General features: G+C 43.0%; 1 protein-coding gene across 2 annotated transcripts in view; it reads right to left on the bottom strand.

Annotated features, from left to right (window-relative positions):
• Nucleotides 1-99: 99 nt before the first annotated feature.
• Nucleotides 100-22,186, bottom strand: part of LOC135519657 (pre-mRNA-processing factor 40 homolog A-like) — a 27,953-nt gene continuing 5,866 nt past the window's right edge. Inside the window, exons 10-22 of one of the 2 annotated variants that reach the window (XM_064944899.1) lie at nucleotides 12,560-12,668; nucleotides 11,883-12,033; nucleotides 11,405-11,538; nucleotides 10,839-10,953; nucleotides 9,267-9,379; nucleotides 8,917-9,033; nucleotides 8,072-8,209; nucleotides 4,966-5,061; nucleotides 4,663-4,749; nucleotides 4,343-4,439; nucleotides 4,023-4,084; nucleotides 3,745-3,909; nucleotides 100-1,214 (exon numbers count right to left, since the gene is read on the bottom strand). In XM_064944899.1, the coding sequence (XP_064800971.1) occupies nucleotides 1,125-1,214; nucleotides 3,745-3,909; nucleotides 4,023-4,084; nucleotides 4,343-4,439; nucleotides 4,663-4,749; nucleotides 4,966-5,061; nucleotides 8,072-8,209; nucleotides 8,917-9,033; nucleotides 9,267-9,379; nucleotides 10,839-10,953; nucleotides 11,405-11,538; nucleotides 11,883-12,033; nucleotides 12,560-12,668 (1,474 nt within the window). In that variant the 3' untranslated portion in view covers nucleotides 100-1,124. The remainder of the gene's footprint in view (nucleotides 1,215-3,744; nucleotides 3,910-4,022; nucleotides 4,085-4,342; nucleotides 4,440-4,662; nucleotides 4,750-4,965; nucleotides 5,062-8,071; nucleotides 8,210-8,916; nucleotides 9,034-9,266; nucleotides 9,380-10,838; nucleotides 10,954-11,404; nucleotides 11,539-11,882; nucleotides 12,034-12,559; nucleotides 12,669-22,186) is intronic. The other variant, XM_064944900.1, reaches the window with a different exon arrangement.

Raw genomic sequence — 22,186 nt, 5'->3', positions numbered from 1 at the left:
GTGAACAAGAGGCACTCATAACAGAGAGGTCATATGTAAAGACAATAATGAGCTCCGATCTATGGTGGCTGCTGGTGATGGTACATGAAGACAAACAAATTCATGTCAACTGTATTTTATTACATTTATAGATCATGCAACGAGGACTTTCACAATTCCTCTCGTGAAAATCTAGCGAACCAATCCTAAAAATACCATAAAAAATGTATTTTAAAGGGTCTTGTTTCAGAGAGACATTTACTTCAGTCTAGACGTGGACCTTTGCCAAAGAGTTCTACATCAGTCCAAAGCAGCGGTATGCAACGAGATTCAGCTGCGGGGCGATTCTGTCGGAGCGGATGGTCGGAGGTCTGGAAAATCATTAAAATTTGTACACTGCAAATTGAGCACAACTAAGCACAAAAATGTATTTATTGTATTTGAAAATCATTTCAAACCTTAATTACACTGAGACACAATCACATCTCTTATTTGCGGGATATTTTGTCAACAGATTTCCTAAACTAAACTTATTTATTTTTTTTACTTTGAGGGCCCTAGTCAAAAGTAGTGCACTATAAAGGGAATAAATACAGTGCCATTTGTGACTCGGATAAGAATTGTACTGAGAACTGCAAGGCAGTCACATTTAAGAGCATGGCATTAAGGTGCTCCTTGAATCCATTTCGATATCAAACAACTACAAAACAAATAAAATGGCTAGTGAGAAAACATTATAAAAAGGCACCACATTTCTGAAGTGTGTCACTAAATGTCCACACAGTTTAACTGATATCAAAGTAGTCACTCAACTCAGCCTGTGACCACTTCCAATAATGTAAGAAAACAGCAAATATTTACCAAGCATTCTAGTGCCAGGGTGGCGGGTTCATTCCCATTATACAAAACACAAGGGGAATAGTTCACACACAGTCCAAAAAGGGTTGAAACATTCTGGTAACTTAGGCAAAAATTGGCAGGAATTAAGCAAATCTTCTAACTGGGATTTCTGGGAAAACCTGTGAAGTTTGGGAAAGTTACCGGAATTGTATAACCTTAAGTCCAAGCGTGTGTGGCATTACGCTGAAAAATAAGCACCGGGGGGAATCTATGGTGGATGAAAGGAAGCATGAGGAAAAACAGGATCAAGGAGCATCCAGCTGTTCCAGTAGAGTCCTCCTCCTCTTCTCCAGCTCCCCTTCACTCAGCTCGCTGCCTGAAGTGTCCCAGCCACCCTACACAACAAAGACAAAACATCAAAACCCACATTTTCCCGACAACACTGGTGATTTCTAGGTAGTGCTGAGCGATTAACCGAAATAACAGTTATTTGGGGATTTTTAAACAACTAACGGACTGATATCGGTTCAATTATTATGCTGCTTCGTTGGGAAGGCGCAATCGAGAGGGATAGAAAGCAGTTGCTTCGCAAGCCTTAAAACACATGATCTACGGGATTGACGGTTGGTATTCAGCAGTCAACAGTATGCCTTATTTATTCTGTTACAGCATTCAACGCACATATAGTACATAAAATATTTTTTTTTAGAAACATTGCAATTTGATCAAACATTCTCCAAAATATTTATTGAAGTCTATAAAGTACACAACCTTCTGTGTCTGTTGTAACAGATATTGCAGTTGCACAAGCAGGACGAAGTCCCTACACATTGCAATGGAGCAAAAAACATAATCAGCATTTCGTGCTTCTACACCTGCATTGCTTGCTGTTTGGGGTTTTAGGCTGGGTTTCTGTACAGCACTTTGAGATATCAGCTGATCTAAGAAGGGCTATATAAAAATACATTTGATTTGATGTCTAAATCCGTGGTCATTTAAAAAAAATGAAATATCAAACCGACCTCTAAAAGCACTAATAGCTCAGCACTACTTCCAGGAGATTTACTAGGTATGCTTCTCAAATGGTACCCTTTTCCCTATGTAATGCACTACTTTTGACCAGGATGTAACCCAAACATATGGCTCCAGTCAAAAGTAGTCAAGTGACATTTGGGATGCACTAGGGCAGGGTTCCCAAACAAGCGGCCCAAAGGTGATTTTATCCCCCCCCCCCCAAAGGCTGCGGCTGCCAATAGAGTTCTTGCCCCTGCCGCACCCTGCCGGAAACCTCTGCATGATCTACCCACTTTGCCTCATATTATTATTTTTACTCCCAATTTCAAATCTTCTCATCGCTGCAACTCCCCAACAGGCTCGGGAGGCGAAGGTCGAGTCATGCATCCTAGGAAACATGACCCGCCAGACCGCGCTTCGCCCGGAAGCCAGCCGCACCAATGTGTCGGAAGAAAACACCGTTCACCTGACGACAGATGTCAGTCTGCAGGCGCCCACCACAAGTGGTGGCCCTGCCGGCCAAACCCTCCCATTACCCGGACGCTGGGCCAATTGTGCGCCGCCCTATGGGACTCCCGATCACGGCTGGTTGTGATACAGCCCGGGATCGAACCTGGGTCTGTAGTTACGCCTCTAGCACTGCAGTGCCTTAGACAGCTGTGCCACTTGGGAGGCCCCTGCCCATATTTCTAAAACAGCCGGGAAAAAATAAAATAATTGAAACACGACTATTTCAACAAACATTCTCCAAAATATTTATTGAAGTCTGTAAAGTATACAACCTTCTGTGTCTGTTGTAACAGATATTGCATTGGAGCAACAAAATAAACAATCAGCATTTTGTGTGATGTAGGCTAATCTTTATAGTTGCTGCTATATCACAGCCACTACGAGTTCCTGTAAAAAGAACATTCTAGGCAACCTGAGCATGTCTGACCAAGCGCTATTATTCCTTACTTCATTTGCCCAATACTGCTTTAGACTTCCTACTATTTGTGGTGATCATCTTCATAGATATGCTGCCACAAAGTAGCGAGAGTAGCTTGGGGAAAAAAGAGAGCTAGCCAATGTTTGCAACAATAATGAATGAAGAATCACTATTGACTTCCTGTATGCATCTTGCTTGTGTTTGATATGCTTGCCTAAATACTGTTAGACGACAAAGTTTGTACCAAAATGTTGATCATGTCTTTTGTGTATAACATGAAGGCTGAAGGCTGCCTACCGCCCAGAAAAAAAACAACATTAAAATCGCTCGAAGTATGGAATGCACTGTTCAAACATGTCAATCCATATCTTTACTTTTTAGAGTAGAACATGAAGTTTCCCCCTCCATGTTAAGGGGGAAGCGGCAGTGGAAGCACTGAGCAGAAGCTACATAGACAAAATAGTGGGCAGCAGCTCCGTAAAAAAAGAAAAAAGAATCCTGCACATGCACAGAAATCTCCGTATCAATAGACACAGCAAGTTGGGTTGCAGCAAATCCAGAACCGCAGTCACTTTAAATCATTTTTGTTGTTGGACAGAAGACTAAAATCACCTGGAAGTGATTTTAAATGTAGGAAAAATGTGTTCCTATTTATTCCCGCGCATAAAGGCATATGTGATCGTATCCCAATGTAATCAAAGTTTGAAATGACTTCGATTTTGTCAAATACTATATCTGTTCGGGATTCTTGTGGTCAATTTGCTGTGAACATCCTTCCGTCACCCCAACCATCTGCCCAAGGCTGAATGTAATCGGGGACCCCTGCACTAGGAAATAGAATAGTAAACACCTCACCGGGACTAGGATGAGACAAAATGCTTGGATACAACTGCTGTGTAACTGGTGTGGAGTATTTCTTTCTTTTAAAGCATTCAAATCCCAGATGCATGGCTGGGTTTCCTGACCGGAATGGGACGTTTTACCTCCTCCTTGGTAGATTTCCTTTTAGGTGACTTCTGCTTGGATTCAGAGCGACTCTTCCCCCGGGACTTATCGTTCTCTTTCTCTTTCTCCTGGTCCTTCTCCCGCTTGCTGTCCCTCTCTCTTCCTCCCTTCTCTTTCCGCTCGCCTTCGGATTCAGGAGATTGCTGAAAGACAGGTTCACAAGAATAAGCGCGCCGTTCCGCCATTTGGCTTCCCAATCTTTCCAGAGTGGCCCAAACATTCCCCTCGAAAATGTAGTTCCGTCTTGAGAACCTACCGACTTGTGACGCCTCTTCTTCCCCTTCTTCTTGTGCTTCTTGGACTTCTTATAACTTCTATCTGTTGACCGAATGGAGAGGGATGTCAGAAACTGGCCGCCACACAATATTCCTTCATTTGTGTGTTTTTTTTAAATAGTGATTATTTTTATTTGATCATTTCTAGTCAAGGTTATAGGCACAATACATTCCTATCAGCATATACTTTTTCATCATACCTGATCCTTATATCACAATTATATCACAATTATCATTCAAGTTTTTAATTGGAATGATAAAAGAATAAACAAAAGGAATTATACATAGGAAAACCACTGACCAGATTCCCCACTGGAGGAGCGCTCGGACGGGGACTTGGACTGTGAGCGCTTCTTCTTCTTGGTGTGATAATCGTCTTCACCTTCAGACTCTGAGCCCTGCAGAGAGAAGAGAAGTGGGAGTAGTAGGAGGGTTCGTCTAGTGAGGTGCCATGCTGATACAATTGAAGGTGAAATCCCAATGGCACCCTATTTCCTATAAACTATAGGGTTTGTGGTCAAAAGCAGTGCACCATCTAGGGAATAGGGTGCCATTTGGTATGCACATTACAAAGGGCGCAGAGGGGTCTTGGTTTGTGCAGTGTCGGGGCATAGTACTAACCGATCGAGAGCGGGAGCGCTTCCTGTGGTGCTTCTTGGACTTCTTTGAGTGTTTCTTGGTCTTGGAGTGATGATGCTGGCACTCGTGCTGTGAGAAGAAACAGCAGCCAGGTTTGAGTACTGTATGTCGTGACACTGGTTCTGTCCCAAATGGCACCCTCATCCGTATATAGTGCACTACTATGGGCCCTGGTCAAAAGTAGTGCACAATATAGGGAATAGGGTGCCATTTGAGAAGCAACCACTGACATTGTCGGGGTAATTCTCCCCCCCACAGAAGTTACCAGAGTTAAATGAGTCTTACCTCCAAGACATGCATGAAGTCTTTGAATATCCTTTTCCTCTCAGATTCCAGAGTCACGTCTTCGAATGCAGATTCTTTGAGGAATCTTTCTCGGACCTAAGACGACCAAAGAGAGAAAATGAATAGTCAGAAAACAAAAGGTTTGCTTTTGAACAGTTGCATGACTATCAAATCATGTGCCAGGCAGTAGCCCATTGATAACAACGTGTGTGTGAGAATGGTAACAGTAACAATGTGTGTGTGTGTGTGTGTGTGTGAGAGAGAAAGAGATGGGTTCAAGTCACTATTTTTCGAGCCACAAGCAAGTCACAAGATCTGAGTCTCAAGTTGAGTCACGTCCAAGTCCTGCATTCTAAGATCAAGTCAAGTCTCAAGAGATATAATATATATATACACACACACGTGCAATGACTTGTTCAACTACAAATCAAGTCTATTTATTGAGGCTACCAGACGGCCCCCCGTCATTATTTTGTCTACAATATATATTTGGTTATGTAATAATTCATTTTAACAACAAATTCCAAATGCAAGCTTCATATCTGAATTATCAATATCAAGAAATGTTGACATACCAAAAGACCAGTATGTCTATGCCAGTAATTATTGCTTGATGTCCCATTGCCGGTGAGTTTGTAAAGTAAACAGTTATTATTCTTGATCACCAAACAATTTTTGGAGCTGCATATTTATTTACGACAATCCTCTCTCCATACAATTTGACGTTTGCGCTGTACAGCAAATCAGAAATCTGATTCGTTAGCAACCCCCCCCCCAAAAAGGAGTGGTTCAAAGCTTGCGAACACGAGCGCACAAATATAGCCAGTCATTTACAGCCTTAAAACGGCGATGCATTTTCAGAACTTAAGATACAGAAATAAACCACGGTTTTACACCTACATGTTAACAGCCAATATCAAGTCACTTATCTGGAGTCCAGAGCAAGCAGAATCATACTGCCTACCTGCAAGCAGCAGAGGTTGCTTGATCGGATGGAAAGCATGGTCTATCTGCACCACGCGATATCACTTTGGATGGCCGCCTAATGCTCTTCGCCAACTGTGTAGCCCTCTTCTTCCTCACAGATACTGCCATTAAATTCACCAGAATGTTCCATTTTCATCCCATAATATTGAAGGCAGTGTGATGTTACAACCATCTTTAGTCATAAGGCAAGTAGCCACCCAAACTCAGCCTATCTGAAATATGAAAATGATAGCTATCATTGTTAGCCTACCAGGAAGCCTATCATTGTTCTGGCAAGGATGCGTCTGTAGCAGATTGCTAAACTGTATTTTATATGGATAATGTAAACATACTAATGTTTATAGAAAATGATGTAAGTGCTTTCTGGTCACTAATCTGGATATGTGAGCCGGCCTATGAGCACCAATGCTGATGATTAATCATTGGTCAACAGTCAAGATGTTTAACTTTTTTGTACTTATGCACAGATTAAAATGTTTGAGACAATAATTTGGTGCAATAACATAGGCCTATACTAGATAACAGATGAAATAGGCAAAAATTTGGACACACCTACTGAAAGGTTTTTCTTTATTTTTTACTATTTTGTAGAAAAATAGTGAAGACACTCATGTACTAATCAAAAAAGTGCTAAATCTAAATATATTTTATATTTGAGATTCTTCAAAGTAGCCACCCTTTGCCCTGATGACAGCTTTGCACACTCTTGGCATTCTCTCAACCAGCTTCATCTGGAATGCTTTTCCAACAGTCTTGAAGGAGTTCCCACATATGCTCAGCACTTGTTGGCTGCTTTTCCTTCACAGCGGTCCAACTCATCCCAAACCATCTCAATAAGATTGAGTGGGTGATTGTGGAGGCCAGGTCATCTGATGCAGCACTCCATCCCTCTCCTTCTTGGTAAAATAGCCCATAATGTCTATTGCTTGTGTTTTATTGGTGACCTTTAATAGAGGTTTCATTGCAGCAACTCGACCATGAAGGCCTGATTCACGCAGCCTCCCCTGAACAGTTGATGTTGAGATGTGTCTGTTACTTGAACTCTGAAGAATTTATTTGGGCTGCAATTTCTGAGGCGGGTAACTCTAATGAACGTATCATCTGCAGTAGAGGTAACTCTTCCTTTCTTGTGGCGGTCCTCATGAGAGCCATTTCCATCATAGTACTTGATGGTGTTTGCGACTGCACTTGAAGAAAATTTCAAAGTTATTGAAATGTTCCAGATTGACTGACCTTCATGTCTTGAAGTAATGATGGACTGTTGTTTCAATTTGCTTATTTGAGCTGTTCTTGGCATAATATGGGCTTGGTCTTTTACCAAATAGGGTTTTCTGTATACCAACCCTACCTTACACAACTGATTGGCTCAAACGAATTAAGGGGGGAAGCAATTCCACAAATTAACTTTTAATAAGGCACACCTGTTAATTGAAATGCATTCCAGGTGACTATCTCATGAAGCTGGTTGAGAGAATGCCAAGTGTGCGCAAAGCTGTCATCAAGGCAAAGGGTGGCTACTTTGAAGTATCTCAAATATAAAATATATTTTGATTTGTTTAACACTTTTTTGGTTACTATATGATTCCATATGTTATGTCATAAATTTTGATGCCTTCACTATTATTCTACAATGTAGAAAATATTTTAAAAATTAAGAAAAACCCTGGAATGAGTAGATGTGTCCAAACTTTTGACTGGAACTGTATCACTGCGCTAGCTCACCCGAACCGGTGTTGATTGACAGTTTGCTGGTGCAATCAAAGGGCAGAGTGTGCCCTTTGAACTTTTTTTTTGTTTTTTGCAAGTGCATGCTCACTGGCTTCTCTCACTGGTTGCTTGGAGAGTAATCCCTGGAGACTCTGTGCCATAAATGAGTGACAAAACCTTACAAACCTGGCCAGATAATTTCAAGTCATCAGTCTGAAGTAAAAGTCAAGTCCCGAGTCTTGAGGCTCCAAGTCCTTCTCAAGTTGTCAAATTTGTGACTTGAGTCAAACGCGAGTCCAAGTCATGTGACTTGAGTCCACACCTCTGGTGCAAGGTAACAGTAAGACTGTGTGTGTGTGTGTGTGTGTGTGTGTGTGTGTGTGTGTGAGAAAGGTAACAGATTAACACATACTTCTTCCCAGGTGGTCTCTGGTTCCAGGGCTGGGGTAGCCTGCTTCAACATGCTCTTGAAGGTAGCCTCTTTCCTCTTCATCTTCCTGGCCTCCTCCTTCTCCCGCTCCCTCTCCCGAGCCTCCGCCTTCTCCAGCAACTACATCGGTACAGGAGGAGAGAGGGAGGTCACTTAGTAGTTATTAGAAGCCCAGCGAGGTCACTGATCGTCAGATCGCCAAAATGGCACCCATTCCCTATTTAGTCCACTACTTCTGACCAGGGCTCATAGATTGTACAAAACATTACGAACACTTGCTCTTTCCATGATAGACTGACCAGGTGAATCTAAGTGAAAGATATGATCCCTTATTGATGTCAATGGTTAAAGCCACTTCAAAATCAGTGTAGATGAAGGGGAGCGGACAGGTTAAAGAAGGATATTTAAGCCCTGAAACAAGTGAGACATGGATTGTGAATGGGCAAGACATACGTTTTAAGTGCCTTTAAACAGGGTATGGTAGTAGACGCCAGGCGCACTGGTTTGTGTCAAGAACTGCAACGCTGCTGTGTTTTTCAACCTCAACAGTTTCCCGTGTGTATCAAGAGTGATCCACACGCCAAATGACATCCAGCCAACTTGACAAAACAGTGGGAAGCATTGGAGTCAACATGGGCCAGCATCCCTGTGGAACGCTTTCGACACCTTGAACAATCCATGCCCTGACGAAGTGAGGCTGTTCTGAGGGCAAAAGGGGGTGCAACTCAATATTAGGAAGGTGCTACTAATGTTTTGAACACTCAGTGTATAGTTAGAGTTTTCGGACACAGAAATGGTGGTCTAAGTATAAATCAAAGAGCTCTTACGCTGTTGAAGGCTAGCTTGATGTTGCCTGCATCCAGCGTTGTGGCTCTCTTGTCTGAGCTGATCACAGTGCCAAAGTCTTCAAAGCTAGTGTTTACCTCGACCAAGAAGTTTTTGTCCTGTGTGGAGGAAAGAGGAGAAAGAGTTAATAAAATGAAAACTACCATTGAGGCGATGGTGCAGATTACGCGATATCTACGCTGTAAAGTAGATTTAACTGCATCCCAAACGGAACCCTACACTCTATTTCATACACTACTTTGGATCAGGCACCGTAGTGCACTAAATAGGGAATAGGGCGCCATTTGAGACCACAACGTGGGAGAAAACACAGACGGTAACATTCTCCCACCTTCAGGATATCCTTAATGATCCGCTTCTCGTCGTGGTAGCGAGCCTTCAGGTCTTCCACGTAGAACTTGAACAGATCGAGGGGAGTGGAGCCTGCGGAATAGACACCATAAACTAACAGGCACGCGTTATTCAAGATGTGCTCGGACAACACATGGTTACCGCAACACCAAAGGCTAAAGAGAAAGGCAGCGACCACAAACCAGAGCAGCAGAAGTATAATACGACAATATCACCGCAGTACAAGTGGACAAGAGAACAACAATATTGATAACGTGCATGTGTGCCTATCAGTGTGGGCATCCACGTGTGTGTGTGTGTGTGTGTATGCGTATACCTGTGTGAGCCAGGGTTTCCGTCAGGAAAATGTTGCGCCGGACATTTGACCGGCAGCATTTTCATTTACTGGCCATGTGCATTGGGTGCGTAACTTGATTAGGGCGTCCACCCACGGCGCGCGGAATGACAGAAACCACATTTTGAGTATGGTAATTCATATTAAATAACAGAACATGCAAGTCGAGGATGAACGATGCGCGGTCCTTCTTACCCAATTCCGATGCGCACTTTGAAGAGTTACTTTTCCGTAGCCACGAAGACGAGTGCAAAATCACTAGCCTATGTCAATCTACTATCCCCAATCGTAAAGAAGTTGACCTATTTTATTGGTCAGCTTGTCGAGAAAGAAATAGACTATTCCAAACAGACTCTGGGAACAGTTGTGGGACGATAGAGCCCAAATTCATTCAACCAGTACGCCACAAAACAATTATTCAAAAAATGAAGTTAACAGCTCTGAGTCTGGTGCAAACGATCAGATTATTTATCTCAACTATTATTTCTTCACATTATAAGAGCACAGGGCATAATGCAGCGAGCCGTTTCATGCGACAGAGATGAAAATTTCCATTCGAAATGTCGAAAGAGGGGAGATCTCATATGCAAACAACTATCATGGGTTGCTAATATGACTAGGATTGCGGCTACTGGACGATGAAAGAAAGATGATGTAAAAATAATTGCCTCCACGGATATGGTCTGATTTTGGCTGCTTTGAAGTAAAGTAACACATTTCTCATAATACGTATTAAAAAGTTCAGGGTTCAAACAATTACATACGCGTTTTCAAAATGCATACTGCCTCCAGCTCATTGTAAAGTGGTGTGTGATGCGCTGATGAAACCTGCCTTCCGCTGCCTATGTTTGCTGTTTGAGATGCTGAAGCAGGAGCTCTCGCACTGATTTTCCGCTCAAAGGCTCTGTATCTGTATACTGTATGCGTGTGATAAGATGCATAACCAATTTAATTATTAGTTTATGCACATTAACCTATAGACCGATAAGCATGACCAGTCAAATGTATTTCCATATACAAATATGCTAAAAAGCATTATTTCGCAATGGGATTTTTGCAGGCGCCAATTAAAAAGATTGGCTTTTGTACTGTAAAAAAAATAAAAATACATACATGTATCTATGGTTTTGTTTTTTTGGGGCCTAACGGTGGCTATTAGCTGCTAACGGAAAACCTGGTGTGAGCGAGAGTATGAGCATGCAGCAGGTGTCCTCATACCTGGCTGGCCCAGCATGTTGGCGAAGCGGATGTCAGAGCTGACGGTGGGGTACATCTCCATCCACGCAGCCATGGAGTGGAGCTGACCGTTGTCATGGAGCTCGTCCAGGAATTTCTGGGGGGGGGGGAGAGAAACATAAGGCTCAGCAAAGCAACTGAAATGACCGGGCTACGTCCCAATGGCACCATATTCCCTATATAGTGCACTATATAAAAGGAAATAGGGCGCCATTTGGAACGCAGCCCGGATAAATGACATCCCTGAGATCAACCCACGCAAAATTCACTTATATTTTCCTGTACTTTTTCAGTACAGTATTACAGTCAAAACACCTGACAAACATTTTGGCTTTTTCTTCACACTGTGTTAGTCATAGGAATCCTATAATTCCCTATGATCCGTTTTAAGAATGAGCCGTACCATGCTTTTAGGCTACCAATATCCATTTTAATGTTCTGTATATAATTCTATGGTATTAGCATTGTTTGTATCATAATCCTCTACCGTGTACACTGTTCCCAAAATGCTCCATGGTGGGGTAGAGGAGGAGGCCCGTCTTTCTCACCTGGAAGGACTCTCTGTTCTTGCGCTGTCTCCTCCTCTCCCTCAGCAGTGTCTTCTGCTTCTCGTCCTCCTCCTCCTTCTCCAGAGCTCGGATGTGCTCCTCGAAACAGATCAGCGCGTCCTCTTTGTCCATGTCTGAAGCAAGCAAGGAGAGAAAAGAAGAGAAAGGGGAGAACGTCAACAGAGCACTCACACAGCAAACAGTCAGTCTTTTACACACACACCACCTGACTGGACAGTCATTCACCAACTTCAGTTACTCGGCCTGCTCAGTCATTCACCTATTCAAACACAGACCCCCCCCTGTTTTTATGATTCACAAGTAACAGCTCTGCTGCTTTAGTTAAATGAATGCAGAGCTCTGAGAAAGGTTGTGTGCCAAATCTGTCCCATATAGGGCTCTGGTCAAAAGTAATGCACTATGTAGGGAATAGGGTGCCATTTGGGATGCAGAGAGTATGAATGAGTGGGTAGCGTACTCTGGAGCTCCTCGTCCTCTGCGAAGGTGGGGTTGTCCAGCAGGTACTGCTGGGCCTCGGACCAGGTGGTGCGGTACGTCACGTTGGCCATGTTGTCCAGGATGTTCTTCAGAGCCTCCCAGTTCCTCTTCCTCAGCTGCTTGGCTTGCTCCTGTACCCCACACACACAACAAAGATGGAACAGACTTGAGTAAACTGGAGGTCAACACATTTTGACAGAAAATGTCCTTAGTAATGAGCGTTGGGGTGTATTCCATTTCGATTCAGGAAGTACACAGACATTTTGTCTCCCTGAATTGAAATGGAATTGATCCCAACCCTGATAGTAATACTCCGTTCTTCAGACTGCTAGGGATCAAATACATTATTTTTCTCACAATACATTTATTTTGTAAATAGAAATGTTTAATTAGAAATAGGATAAAATGTTGGGATGTGAATGTAGATGGAAGAGAATAAACTGGTAGTTGTAACACCACACTCCAAAAAACAAGCCCGGCTGACTCTTGTTATTCATGTAGTTCTGTCCTTGAGCTGTTGTCTATTCATGTTCTGTATCATGTCATGTTTCATGTGGACCCAAGGAAGAGTAGCTGATGCTTTTGCAACAGCTAAATAGGGATCCTAACAAAATGCCAAATACCCAAAAGAGGCAGCCTAACGGCAATAAATCTGACCTTCTCCTTCTTGGCTAGGTAGAACAGGACGTCTTCATAGATCTCCAGTCTGTCCCTCTCTGGGACGGTGCTCCACACATCGAGCTCCGCAAACATCTGCTCTGCTTTCCTGGTTCACAGAGACAACCACAGTTTTTTTTATTATTAGTATTTTTCATTTAACCTTTATTTAACTAGGCAAGTCAGTTAAGAACAAATTCTTATTTACAAAGTTGGCCTACCAAAAGGCCTCCTGCGGGTGATGGGATTTAAAAAAATAAACAGGACAAAACACACATCACGACAAGAGAGACAACACAATACTACATAAAGAGAGACCTAAGACGCTACGGTCACAAGACGCAGGCCTTCTAATTGTCCCTAGAATTTCTAAGGAAACACCTGGAGGCAGGGCTTTCTCCATTGGAGCTCAATTTTTATGGAAAGGTCTGCCTACCCATGTGCGAGACGCAAACTCGGTCTCAACATTTAAGTCTTTACTGAAGACTCATCTCTTCAGTGGGTCATATGATTGAGTGTAGTCTGGCCCAGGAGTGTGAAGGTGAACGGAAAGGCTCTGGAGCAACGAACCGCCCTTGCTGTCTCTGCCTGGCCAGTTCCCCTCTTTCAACTGGGATCCTCTGCCTCTAACCCTATTACAGTGGCTGAGTCACTGGCTTACTGGTGCTCTTTCATGCCGTCCCTAGGAGGGGTGCGTCACTTGAGTGAGTTGAGTCACTGATGTGATCTTCTTGTCTGGGTTGCCCCCCCCCCTCCCTCTAGTGGTGTGGGTGCTGTGCTTTGGCAAAGTGGGTGGGGTTATATCCTGCCTGTTTGGCACTGTCCGGGGGTATCATCGGATGGGGCCACAGTATCTCCTGACCCCTCCTGTCTCAGCCTCCAGTATTTATGCTGCAGTAGTGTCGGGAGGCTAGGGTCAGTTTGTTATATCTGGAGTACTTCTACTGTCGCGTCCGGTGTCCTGTGTGAATTTAAGTATGCTCTCTATAATTCTCACTTTCTTTCTCTCGCAGGACCTGAGCCCTAGAACCATGCCTCAGGACTACCTGGCATGATGACTCCTTGCTGTCCCCAGTCCACCTGGCCGTCCTGCTGCTCCAGTTTCAACTGTTCTGCCTGTGGCTATGGAATCCTGACCTGTTCACCAGACGTGCTACCTGTCCCAGACCTATTATTTGACCATGCTGGTCATTTATGAACATTTGAACATCTTGGCCATGTTTTGTTATAATCTCCACCCGGCACAGCCAGAAGAGGACTGGCCACCCCTCATAGCCTGGTTCCTCTCTAGGTTTCTTCCTAGGTTTTGGCCATTCTAGGGAGTTTTTCCTAGCCAACGTGCTTCAACACCTGCACTGCTTGCTGTTTGGGGTTTTAGGCTGGGTTTCTGTACAGCAATTTGAGATATCAGCTGATGTACAAAGGGCTATATAAACAAATTTGATTTGATTGGGCACAGACAACAGCACAAAGGGCAAGAAGGTAAAGACAACAATACAACACGCAAAGCAGCCACAACTGTCAGTGAGTGTCCATGATTGAGTCTTGGAATGAAGAGATTGAGATAAGTGTCCAGCTTGAGTGTTTGGTGCTGCTCGTTCCAGTCGCTAGCTGCAGCGAAATGAAGAGACGAGCGACCCAGAGATGTGTGCGCTTTCAGGACATTTAACAGAATGTGACAGGCAGAACGAGTGTTATATGTGGAGGATGAGGGCTGTAGTATATATATATATATATCTCAGATAAAGGTGAGTGAGGCCTAAGAGTGTTTTATAAATAAGCATCAACCAGTGGGTTTTGCAATGGGTATACAGAGATGACCCGTTTACAGAGGAGTATAGAGTGCAGTGATGTGTCCTATAAGGAGCATTGGTGGCAAATCTGATGGCCGAGTGGTAAAGAACATCTAGCCGCTTGAGAGCATCCTTTCCTGCCGATCTATAAATGTTGTTTCCGTAATCTAGCATGGGTAGGATGGTCATCTGAATCAGGGTTAGTATGGTAGCTGCGGTGAAAGAGAAGCGATTACGATAGAGGAAACCAAGTCCAGATTTAACTTAACTCTGGGGACAGTATTTCATTTTTGGATGAAAAACGTTCCCGTTTTAAACAAGATATTTTGTCACAAAAAGATGCTCGACTATGCATATAATTGATAGCTTTGGAAAGAAAACACTCTGAAGTTTCAAGAACTGCAAAGATATTGTCTGTGAGTGCCCCAGAACAGGAGCTACAGGCAAAACCAAGATGAAACTGCAACCAGGAAATGAGCAGGATTTTTGAGGCTCTGTTTTCCATTGTCTCCTTATATGGCTGTGAATGCGACAGGAATGAGCCTGCCCTATCTATCGTTTCCCCAAGGTGTCTGCAGCATTGTGACGTATTTGTAGGCATATCATTGGAAGATTGACCATAAGAGACTACATTTGCCAGGTGTCCGCCCGGTGTCCTCCGTCGAAATTGGTGCGTCATTTTCAGCTGCTGGTATTTTTCCATTTGATTCTGAGACGAAAGCAGGCTTCCACGAACGGCATATCAATGAAGAGATATGTGAAAAAACACCTTGAGGATTGATTCTAAACAACGTTTGCCATGTTTCGGTCGATATTATGGAGTTAATTTGGAAGAAGTTTGACGTTTTGGTGACTGAATTTTCGTTTCGGTAGCCAAATGTGATGTATAAAACGGAGCGATTTCTCTTACACAAAGATTCTTTCAGGAAAAACTGAACATTTGCTATTTAACTGAGAGTCTCCTCATTGAAAACATCCGAAGTTCTTCAAAGGTAAATGATTTTATTTATTTGGTTATCTGGTTTTTGTGAAAATGTTGCGTGCTAAATGCTACGCAAAATGTTAAGCTAGCTTGCAATACTTGATTTGCTATGGTTCAAAAGCATATTTTGAAAATCTGAGATGACACTGTTAAGAAAAGGCTAAGCTTGAGAGCAGGCATATTATTTTCATTTCATTTGCGATTTTCAGAAATCGTTAACGTTGCATTATGCTAATGAGCCTGAGGCTGTATTCACGATCCCGGATACGAGATGGGTAGTATCAAGATTAATAACACATTCTTATTTTCAATGACGGCCTAGGAACGGTGGGTTAACTTCTTGAAACTCCCCAACCCGGATCCGGGTTTGTGACTAAAGCCTCAGGCTCATTAGCATAACGCAACGTTAACGATTTCTGAAAATCGCAAATAAAATGAAAATAATGCGTCTGCTCTCAAGCTTAGCCTTTTCTTAACAACACTGTCATCTCAGATTTTCAAAATATGCTTTTGAACCATAGAAATTTACTAATTTGTGTAAGAGTATGCAAAGCTAGCATAGCATTTTGAGTAGCATGTAGCACGCAACATTTTCACAAAAACCAGATAACCAAATAAATAAAATCATTTACCTTTGAAGAGCTTCTGATGTTTTCAATGAGGAGACTCTCAGTTACATACCAAATGCGCAGTGTTTCCTGAAAGCGTTGTGTGTAGGAGAAATCGTTCCGTTTTCTACATTGCGTCTGGCTACCGAAACGAACCGAAAATTCAGTCACCTACAACGTAAAACTTTTTCCGGATTAACTACATAATATCGACCGAAACATGGCAAACGTTGTTTGGAATCAATCCTCAAGGTGTTTTTTCACATATCTCTTCATTGACATGCAGTTCGTGGAAGCTTGCTTTCCTCTCTGTATCCCATGGAAAAATACTGGCAGGCGACTTTTGCGCACCAATTTCGGCGCAGGACACCGGGCGGACACGTGGTAAATGTGGTCTCTTATGGTCAATCTTCCAATGATCTGCCCACAAATACGTCACAATGCTGCAGACACCTTGGGGAAACGACAGAAAGGGCAGACTCATTCCTCTCGCATTCACAGCCATATAAGGAGACAATGGAAAACAGAGCCTCAAAAATCCTTGTCATTTCCTGGATGCCATCTCATCTTGGTTTTGCCTGAAGCTCACGTTCTAGGGCACGCACAGAAAATATCTTTGTATTTCTGGACACGTCAGAGTGTTTTCTTTCGAATGGTAGCAATTATATGCATAGTCGAGCATCTTTTTGCGACAAAATATCTTGTTTAAAACGGGAACGTTTTTCATCCAAAAATGAAATAGCGCCCCCATAGATGTAAGAGGTTAACTGCCTCGTTCAGGGGCAGAACAACAGATTTTCACCTTGTCAGCTCGGGGGACCCAATCTTGCAACCTTACAGTTAACTAGCCCAACGCAATAACGACCTGCCTCTCTCTCGTTGCACTCCACAAGGAGTCTGCCTGTTACGCGAATGCACTAAGCAGAGGTAAGTTGATAGCTAGCATTAACCTCTCTGAACCACCCATCCCAGATCCGGGATAATTGTCATCAGCAACGCTGAATAGCATAGCGCCACAGTCAAATAATATTACTAGAAAATATTCATATTCATGAAATCACAAGTGCAATATTGCAAAACACAGCTTAGCTTTTTGTTAATCCACCTGTCGCCTCATATTTTGAAATTATGCTTTACAGCGAAAGCAATACAAGCGTTTGTGTAAGTTTATTGATCGCCCAACAAAACAATAAGTACACTTAGCATCAGGTAACTTGGTCACGAAAATGATCTTCGGATGTTTTCACTCACGAGACTCCCAGTTAGACGAAAAATGTTCCTTTTGTTCCATAAAGATATTTTTTATTTTTGGTGCGTTATGCCAGGAATCCACCGGAAAGAGCGGTCACGACAACGCAAACAAAATTCCAAATTATATCCATAATGTCCACAGAAACATGTCAAACGTTTTTTATATTCAATCCTCAGGGTGTTTAGATACAAGTATCTAAGTATCTGACTGAGCAGTGGTAGGCAGAACCAGGCACGTAAACAATCATTCAAACAGCACTTTAGTGTGTTTTGCCAGCAGCTCTTTGTTGTGTGTCAAGCATTGCGCTGTTTATGACTTCAAGCCTATCAACTCCCGAGATGAGGCTGATGTAACCGAAGTGAAATGGCTAGCTAGTTAGCGCCCGCTAATAGCGTTTCAAACATCACTCCCTCTGAGCCTGTGGTTGTTTCCCTTGCTCTGCATGGGTAACGCTGCATCGATGGTGGCTGTTGTCACTGTGTTGCTGGTTTGAGCCCAGGGAGGAGCGAGGAGAAGGACGGAAGCTATACTGTTACACTGGCAATACCAAAGTGCCTATAAGAACATCCAATAGTCAAAGGTTAATGAAATACAAATGGTAGAGAGGGAAATAGTTATTATAGGAATTATAGGACTACAACCTAAAACTTCTGACCTGGGAATATTGAAGATTCATGTTAAAAGGAACCACCAGCTTTCATATGTTCTCATGTTCTGAGCAAGGAAACTAAACGTTAGCTTTCTTACATAGCACATATTGCACTTTTACTTTCTTCTCCAACACTGTTTTTGCATTATTTAAACCAAATTGAACATATTTCATTATTTACTTGAGGCTAAATTGATGTATTATATTAAGTTAAAATAAGTGTTCATTCAGTATTGTTGTAATTGACATTATTACAAATAAAGCAAAAAATATATAAAATCGTCCGATTAATCGATATCGGCTTTTTTGGTCCTCCAATAATCGGTATCGACGTTGAAAAATCATAAATCGGTCAACCTCTAATCCATAACCTGAGCGGAAACCAGATTGCATACCAGACAGAATACTATAGACATCAAGAAAGCCAGCCAGTTGATTATTGACAAGTTTTCCAACACTTAAACAAGGCAAAATAGAAATAGGCCTATAACAATTAGGATCAGCTTGATCTCCCTCTTTAAATAAAGGACAACTGTGGCTGCCTTCCAAGCAATGGGAACCTCCCCAAAAAGCGAAGACAGGTTAAAAAGGTCAGAGACAGGATTGGCAATGATAGGGGCAGCAACCTTAAGGAAGAAAGGGTCTAAACCATCTGACCCAGATGTTTTTTTGGGGTCAAGTTTCAGGAGTTCCTTTAGCACCTCGGACTCAGTGACCGCCTGCAGGGAGAAACTTTGTAGCGGGGCAGGAGAAAAATAGGGAGAAGCATCGGGGATAGTCACATTAGAAGGGCTGGGAGATGAGGAAATGTTGGACGGCCAAGGAAGCATGGCTGAGTCAAATAGGAATCCTGACTTAATAAAGTGGTGATTAAAGATCTCAGCCATGTGCTTATTGTTAGTAACCACATCATCAACATTAAGGGACATGGGCAGCTGTGAGGAGGAGGGTTTATTCTCCAGGTCTTTAACCGTTTTCCAGAACTTCTTGGGGTTAAACCCACAGAGAGAGAACTGCTCCTTGAAGTAACTAAACTAAGGCTTTTTAGCAAGCGTCTATGACAAATCAGGACAGGTCGTTTCACTGAGCAGCCATTACAAACACAGGCTGTAAAACAGTGATCACTAAGGTCATTACAGAAAACACCAGACTGATTTTTGAGGATAGCATCGAGGAGAGTAGCCTTTTCTGGGTGTTTGGGATTGGTAATAATCTGAGAAAGATTTAGGGAGTCTCATTGCTTTAGGACTTGGTCAGGTGGTTTAAGCATGTCCCAGTTTAGGTCACCTAGCAAGACAAATTCAGACTTATTTTAAGGGGCCAGGAGAGCGCTTCGGGCATTTAGGGTACAGGCCGGTGCTGATGGAGGACGATAGCACCCAGCAACAGTCAACAAAGAGCTATTTGAAAGTTTAATACTTAAAACCAGCAAATCAAATTGTTTGGGGAGAGACTTGGTGGAGACAACCGAGCACTGAAGGTGATCCTTGGTAAAGATTGCCACTCCCCCACCGTTGGAAGATCGGACTTGCCGAAAAAGGTTATGACCAGAAAGGTTAACATCTGTATTCAAAACGCTCTTCCTTAACCACGTCTCAGTAATGACCAACACATCTGGATTGGAGCTATGAACCAACACTTTCAATTGATCCAGTTTAGGTAATAAGCTTCTAGTGTTAACGTGCAGAAAACCCAGGCTTTTTACAAGAGCAGAAATCAGTGAAGCAGATATCAGAGCACAAGTCACAATTAGGGCTAGCAACTATAGATGGGCCAGGGTGTACATGCACATTTCCAGATATCATCAACAGTAATACAATTACGGCACGGCACAGGACAGGGAGAGCTCTGCCGTGCTAATTTATGACATCTGAATGTGCATCAGATGGCAACAAGATAATATTGTACAGCAATTTCATCAGGTAACATGAAAACAAAGACGGCGAGAGATGGTTAGAATGAGATGGGAGGCCAAAAGACTGTGTAACCAATAGAGAGCCAGAGTCCCGAGTGTGGGAACAAACAGTCTGTCCCACGGTCGGGTAAAGAAAGTTCGTAGTCAACAAAGCATGCAGGAGTCATGAGGCAAATAGCAAAATGCACAAGAAAAAAATCTAATGTATAACGACTTGGGGCTAGTCATTGTAAGTTCCGAGTCACTCGCCCCAACAGTGCTGGAGGCGAGCGAAAGCTCGGGAGAGAGGACGGGGCAACCAGGGGAGATGGTGAACAGATTTGCAGGAGGAATCCAAGCAGCAGTGCAGCAGGCAAAGGGAGTAGGAGTCAAACCCACCTGGGAGAAGCTTTTATTTCTGGAGGCAGATTTGTAGAAAATGGCAGTCTCTGAACAGCAGGAGGGGGCTTCAAGGCCTCTGGGTTTGGGTGGGGTAGTCTGCCATTTGTTGGGCTCAAAGGCTTCGACACCTCTCAGTTGAATTTCTTAGTCCTCGCAAGCTTCGTAGCTTTCAGTCCATATGAAGTCAAATATATCCTTGTAATGTATTTTTCTTGGCTTTTGAAAGTAAAAAATAGCTTCAGACTAAACATTACTCACTCAGCTCCAGGTTGGAGGGTGTTTTCAGGTTTCTGTTAGTTTCCCAGAGAATTTACTGTGTAGTTTGAGAATAATAATCATTGGGTGTAAAAAGTGTTCCAAATGATTCCAGGTAATTCCATCCAAAATCAGGTTGTAGGTTTGAAGTTTTGATTTGGAGTGATGGTTATGTTTTTTAGGGTAGCATTCTGTATAAGTCCCTGCCAAAAAAATCTACATTTGTCTAACTCTAAATCTTTTTTTCTTTAAACATGCTGAAAAATGTGGGATGCTCATCTGCTCATGATCTCCCTCTCTCAATAAAAATAAATAAAATGCCATGCATGACAAATAGGGTTGCGAAATTCCACTAACTTTCCTAAAATTCCCTGGGTTTCAGATAGTCCGTTTGCAAGATTCCCAAAATCATTAGGGAATAAGTTGGAAATCCAGACTCCAAATGCAACGACACTTTGTTCCCCACGGGGGCAGCATTACACAAGCTAAAACCATCACTATTGCTGCTTGCCCAGCTCAAAGCACTGCTGCTATTGTTGGAGGTGATTACAATTGTCCAAAAAAAGGACCATTTGAATTTCAACTTTTACAAGACATAACATTTACCTACAATTCTTCATGAGAAGAAACGTGGATTCAAAATACGTCACAACGTGGTGAAAACATAAAGTTCATCACCTCCACGCTACCAGGGAGGCCAGCAGAGTAGTAGTATTTCTAGAATGAGTCAGTCCTAAAAACATGAAAAGGAATAAAGACACAGTCTGACGACCCTGATGCCCCCCCCCCCCGGTCTTAAGCCAGGCCAGCGTGCGCACAAACTGGCTGGTTGTCAAGGTCGATCACTTCGCCTGGAGCCATGTCAGTGCCTTTCACACCCAGGAAGACAGACAGGAGAGGGGTAGGGGGAGAGCGAGCAAGTAGGGGGAGAGAGAGCGAGAGCCTGCATGGTAATGTGGTGGATTCACATGCAAGGGAAGTCAAATTGCTACAACAATCTGATAAAGCAATGTTTTGTTTTAGGGATGGATGGGGAAGTTCAGAAGCCAATCTGCCTGTGAGTTATTCAGTCTGTGTACTACTAGTGTTTACTCATCTATTAGGGTTTGTCAGGCGGCAGGTAGCCAAGGGCCAGTAACCGAAAGGTCGCTGGTTCGCATACCCGGGCCAAAGAGGTGGAAAAATCTGTGGATGTGCCCTTGAGCAAGGCACTTAAACCCTCATTTGCTCCAGGGGCGCCGTACTACTATGGCTGAGCCTGTAAAAACAACACACTTCACTGCACCTATCCGGTGTACGTGACAATAAAAAATGTTTTCCCCCTGCTAATAATAAGCCTGGTATGGCTAGATATGGGCCATGGACTGGCCACAACAACTGCACAACAGAATTGTCAGCGTCAAAGATTAAGTGGGGGTATATTATTGGTACTCTGGGCATATAATTAAGCAATAGGGCACCTCTGGGGTTTGCGGTATTTGCTCAATATACCACTGCTAAGGGCTGTTGGGCGCGACGCAATGCGGAGTGCCTGGATACTGTCCTTAGCTGTAGTATATTGGCCATATACTACAAACCTCCAAGGTGCCTTATTGCTATTATTATTATTTTACCTTTATTTAAATAAGCAAGTCAGTTAAGAACAAATTCTTATTTACAATGACAGCCTACTCCGGCGACGCTGGGCCAATTGTGCGCCGTCCTATGGGACTCCCAATCGTGGTCGGTTGTGATACAGCCTGGAATCGAACCAGGGTCTGCAGTGACGCCCCTAGCACTGAGATGCAGTGCT

This window comes from Oncorhynchus masou, chromosome 29, assembly GCF_036934945.1.
Source record: "Oncorhynchus masou masou isolate Uvic2021 chromosome 29, UVic_Omas_1.1, whole genome shotgun sequence".
Taxonomy (NCBI): domain Eukaryota; kingdom Metazoa; phylum Chordata; class Actinopteri; order Salmoniformes; family Salmonidae; genus Oncorhynchus; species Oncorhynchus masou.
Note: the sequence above shows the minus strand (reverse complement) of the source record. Positions and strands in the feature narration are given on the sequence as shown.